Genomic DNA, 5,146 nt, shown 5'->3' on the forward strand with positions numbered 1-5,146 from the left:
TTGGCAGACATATATTTCACGAAGGTTACTGCTGATGCGGTATCCGCCTACTCCTTATCTTCGCGTCATGTTGCCCTTTGGAAATCCCAGCAGGGGGATCACTCCTCAGCTTGGTTGCGGGCAGTCCCCATCTCGGGTTTAGGCCAGACTATGAACGGTAAGACTTATCGTTCGGTTCTTTGCTATCGGTTGGGTATTCCGTTGTTCTCTGATTCGACGCCGTGTTCTGCTTGCTCTCGGGTTTTCGATGGGGATATTTATGGGGATCATGCCGTGTCTTGTGCTGGGATCGTGGGTATCAAACATCGACATAATGTTGTTCGTGATACCCTTTTGGATATTTGCTACCGGTCGGGGATTTCTGCTCGAAAGGAGGTTGATGTTGGGCTGACTAGTGAGAGTGATGGAGCTCTTCGTCCTGCAGATATATTGCTTTATTCTTGGGATGGCGGTGTAGATGTGTGTGTTGACTTGACCGGGTCTTCACCTATGACGCAATCTGGGTTGTCAGACTTCGTTCCGGGTCGGGTTGTGGCGGTTGCTGCGCAGCGGAAGCAGGTTAAGTATGCGGCACGTTGTAGGGCTTTGGGTTACGGTTTCTTTCCTTTTTCATTCTCTTCTTTTGGGGAGTTAGAGAAAGGGGCTGTTTCGTTGCTGAAGCGGGTCCAGACGTACTCCAGGGCTCAAGACATAGGGGCACGGGCAGCTGCCCACATTTTCAGCAGGATCGGGTTCGCCATAGCTAGAGGAGTGGGGGCCCAGATTGTATCTCGGCTCCCCACCAACTTCTTGTAGTTTACTTGATCTTTGTAGCTTGTTAAGCTTGTAACGTTTTGTTATAATAATAATAATAATAATAATAATAATAATAATAATAATAATAATAATATGCACTTTATTATTTGATTTCGTTACTCTCATTCATACGGGGTAGTGGGGTGGAGTACTACGTATCTCCTTTCTTTTCGTCTTTTAGGTCCCATTCAACCGGCTCATTGTCTCAATACCTTAATATCAACTCTCACAAAGTCACAATGTATTAATATGTCTGACTCATTTCCAATTTTAACCTAATTCATATGTCGACTGTTACTTTTGATTTTGGATTAGGGACCATTACAAATTGAATTATACTGCGTAGTGCCGTAGTACTATCACCTAGCTTTGATCCAAAAGTAATTGTCACAAACTAACAAAGAAGGAATATCGAGAATGAGTCACTGAATGACTAACATATAAATTTGGTGGAACCAAATCAATATGTCACACTTATATAGTTAATTCAAACTGACTATCAATCACATAAATTATCATCTTTAACAAATTCAATTATACTACTATCCGCAAACCAAATAAACTTAAGCGCTTGAAACTCCAAAAGAAGAAATTGAATTACCTTTATTATCTTACGAAGTATTTATTTTAACACGAAAAAGACGTTTGTTAAATTATGATCAAATAATAATCAAAGTAGCTTCTCTATTACTACGTATCATTACTCTGTAGGATAATATTGATTTTTTTATTTATGAGAAAAAATATTGACGTTGTCAAATATTGTGTAATCCCGTATCCTTCTCATTAATAACACACGTATATATATAGTACAACTCATTACCTAAACCCTAGATTACATATTAGGTAACATACCATATGTAGGACTCATATTAGGTAACATACCATATTTAGGACTCTACAGAATATTCACAATATAATATCTCCTATATTCTATCTTAACATCCCCCTCAAGGTGGAGCATGAAGATCTCGAATGCCCATCTTGTTCAAAAAAAACTCAAATTGCTTCTTCCCCAACGCTTTAGTGACGATATCTGCTAACTGAACCTTCGTCGACACATACGACGGGCTGATGACCGCCTTGTCTCACTCTCATCACTACCTGTTGTCTCATCGACACCTGTCGTTGGTGAGACGACGTCTGATCCACTCGACTGGGTGTATAATGTTGTTGTTCCTCCCTCACAGGCGACGACACCCCTTCGTCGACGCCACTAGTCAACGACACGTCCTCATTGTCACCTGTATGCGACAACACTCCCTCAGTATTACCCGTAGGTGACGACACTCCCTCAGTATCACCCGTAGGTGACGACACTCCCTCAGTATCACCCATATCATATAACATAACTCTATCTCATATGATATTCTATCCTCTAGGATAACTACGTTATCCTTTACTTATCCTTTACTCCCTCCCTCAATCGTAACGGCAGTTTCACGAACGTTGTGATTGGAAACACCATTCTTCAATAAAAAAAATCGAGCAAGAACGCCATTCTTTTCGAACCTGCACTTTTTTTTTTTTTTTTTTCTCTCTCTTGATGAGAACGCCCTTCTTTTCGAACTCACCAATTATCTCAATATGAATACTCGAATTGGACGCGATTCCAAGTACGAGTCTTTTCTCCAACACCAACCTCATCTTCTACCAATTTGCAGCGGAATTATTATATTAATTACGAATCCCGTATCCTTCTCATTAATAACACACGTATATATATAGTACAACTCATTACCTAAACCCTAGATTACATATTAGGTAACATACCATATGTAGGACTCATATTAGGTAACATACCATATTTAGGACTCTACAGAATATTCACAATATAATATCTCCTATATTCTATCTTAACAGACGTTGATTTGTTTTTTTTTCTTCTTCTGGATATTGATTTTTTTAAATTTTTGGAAATATTCACATTGATATTATTTGTACGTAGCTTATTACCAATCGCAACTCGCAAGAAATCCCCTTTGGCTACTTTTCTTTAAGGCTCTAGAAGTCAGTCCAAAAAAATTCACGTCAATCTATTTCTACTTTGTGAACTATTTTTATAAACTGAATATTAATAAATAAAAAAAAGAACTTTCTGAATAGTTTCTTTGTAGCATTGACTGGTTGACTCGGTTTCATGGCAATGTCCAAGTCTTCGTGTTTCTTTTGACAATTTGTTCGAAGACTTTGAAGTTTGAACTAATAATACTCCGTAATATTCATCATTCACACACAACTGCACAAGTTGTTATCTTTTTACAAGTAACAACAGAAGTACCTAACCTAACCAACATAGAGTTGACTCAAGTGGTAAGCAGCTTGATGCCGTTTAAGGGAGGTCTCGAGTTCGAGCTTCGCCGCATGCAGAAATTTTTGTTGGGAGACTCATCCACCATAAGCAAGGTGTGCGATACGGGTCCGATCCGGATGTAGTCGGAGCTAGGGATGGGCATGGGCCGGATCTGGTCCGGGTCTAGTAAGACCCAGACCCAGACTCATATTTTTCAGGCGGACCCAGACCCGCCCCATATCCATTGGTCGCAAATTAGTGCCAAATACTAATGCATGGATGTATCTAATTAGACTATTGCTAATTTCTAATAATTGACTGGGTCATGGGCCGGATCTGGACCGGGTCTGGGTATGAGAATATTGGACCCAGACCCAGACTCGTTTTTTAACACATGGATCCAGATCCGCCCCAGATCCATTGGGTCTCAAATAATTAGACCCTAGTCGGAGCTAAGCTTCGATAAACTGGGTGTGCTATGCATAAAAAAAACAGAAGTACTTTAATTAGGTCTAATTTCGGATACACACTTCATAATTGGAGTATTTCTTAATCAAAGTTTGAGATCAAATCTTGTCTAGATTATCGCCCCTTTTTTACTCATGATCTCCGTACACCAAAAATAATATTGAGATATTGAGTCAGGCCTCAAATGGATATAGTTGGGTCTTAATCCCAGCTATTCGTTTTAGATTCTATTTCAAACAAGAGTTTGTGTTTAATTCTTTTGAATGAAAAATACCAAGCATTGGTTAAAGAGAGACTAGAAAAAATATTAAAACATGAAAATAAGATAGCCAAAATTCTTGATAATCATATCCCTTATATTTTTTGGTTGCACTATACAGCAAAAAAAAACAACCACCACCAAATAGTACAAGAGAAGAGGCTACTAATAACAGGTCACCCAAAAATAAAAGATGAAATGTAATTTTTTTTAATTTCAAAGTTAGCTAATAAAATTTCTAAGAAAATCTAGGCAAACCCAGATCTTTTTTTCTTTCAGAAATAATCCCCTGCTTCATCCTCCTAATAAACTCCTCACACCTCTTGTTCAATTCCTCTGCCCCCTCATCGTCATTGTCATCGTCGTCGCCGACAACCTCATCATGATCATCCTTACCATCATCATGCTCATGCTCATGCTCATGCTCATGACTAGTGTGAACAACTTCACAGTCTGAGACCACTACTGTCGTCTGATAATGAACATGAAGTTCTTCACTTATAACAGTCTCCTCAACAGTAGAAAATCGTGCTACTTTTACATCAGTAGTAGCCTTCTGTTCTGAACTTACTGTAGAAAGCTCCTCCTGTAGTTTTCTCTGATCAACTAGCACAACTGGTCTTGGCAAACACTGATCATTACTTTGAACTACATTACTGCTACTGCTACTACTACTACTGTAATCAGGGGTGTTGTCTTGAGATGACAACGAAGAAGAGCTTTTAACAAGGATTACCAAAATCCCATTACAGATAAGGAACACATGGTTCCTGTCAATGTTGAATTTAAGAACAGAAACTATTGATACACTACTCAAGTGTAAGATTAGTAAAGCTAATGAAGATGACAGTAAGAAGAAAGAGTACAAATATGCAGATTGCACTTTCTTCATCGACTTAACTATGTTGAATTGTGTTAGTTGCTCCATTTTTTCTATTGTATTTATGGGTTTTGATTTGATGATTAATCTCTAAATATACCAAAGTTAAATGCAAAATATAAACTTTGGTATAAGAGAGAAAATATATGAATGTGAGATATGAGTTGGTTTGAGTGTTGTAATATTGGGGTGTTATATATATAGTGATATAATATAAAGCTTTTGAGATTGTAATAATGAAATTTAAGGTGGGGTTTTAATCAAAATTGATGTTTTTGGCAGAATTTGTGTGGAATTCTGTTTACAAGAAGAAGAAAGGTGGAAGTTTCAGAGGAGACCAGGGACTAAGTCAGCTCTTTTTTTATTTTTTTTTTATTTTTTTAATTTAATAAAAAGTGTTTTTTGGTGGGACAAAAAGATTTTCCAACCATTTTATTACCTACCTTTTGCC

General features: G+C 37.9%; 1 protein-coding gene across 1 annotated transcript; it reads right to left on the minus strand.

The window, feature by feature from the left end:
* Positions 1 to 4,053: 4,053 nt before the first annotated feature.
* LOC110805438 (uncharacterized) lies at positions 4,054 to 4,743 on the minus strand. Its single transcript, XM_022011040.1, has one exon. It carries the CDS (start codon positions 4,741 to 4,743, stop codon positions 4,054 to 4,056), a length of 690 nt encoding a protein of 229 aa, XP_021866732.1.
* Positions 4,744 to 5,146: the final 403 nt, after the last annotated feature.

Source organism: Spinacia oleracea, chromosome 2 (genome assembly GCF_020520425.1).
Source record: "Spinacia oleracea cultivar Varoflay chromosome 2, BTI_SOV_V1, whole genome shotgun sequence".
Taxonomy (NCBI): domain Eukaryota; kingdom Viridiplantae; phylum Streptophyta; class Magnoliopsida; order Caryophyllales; family Amaranthaceae; genus Spinacia; species Spinacia oleracea.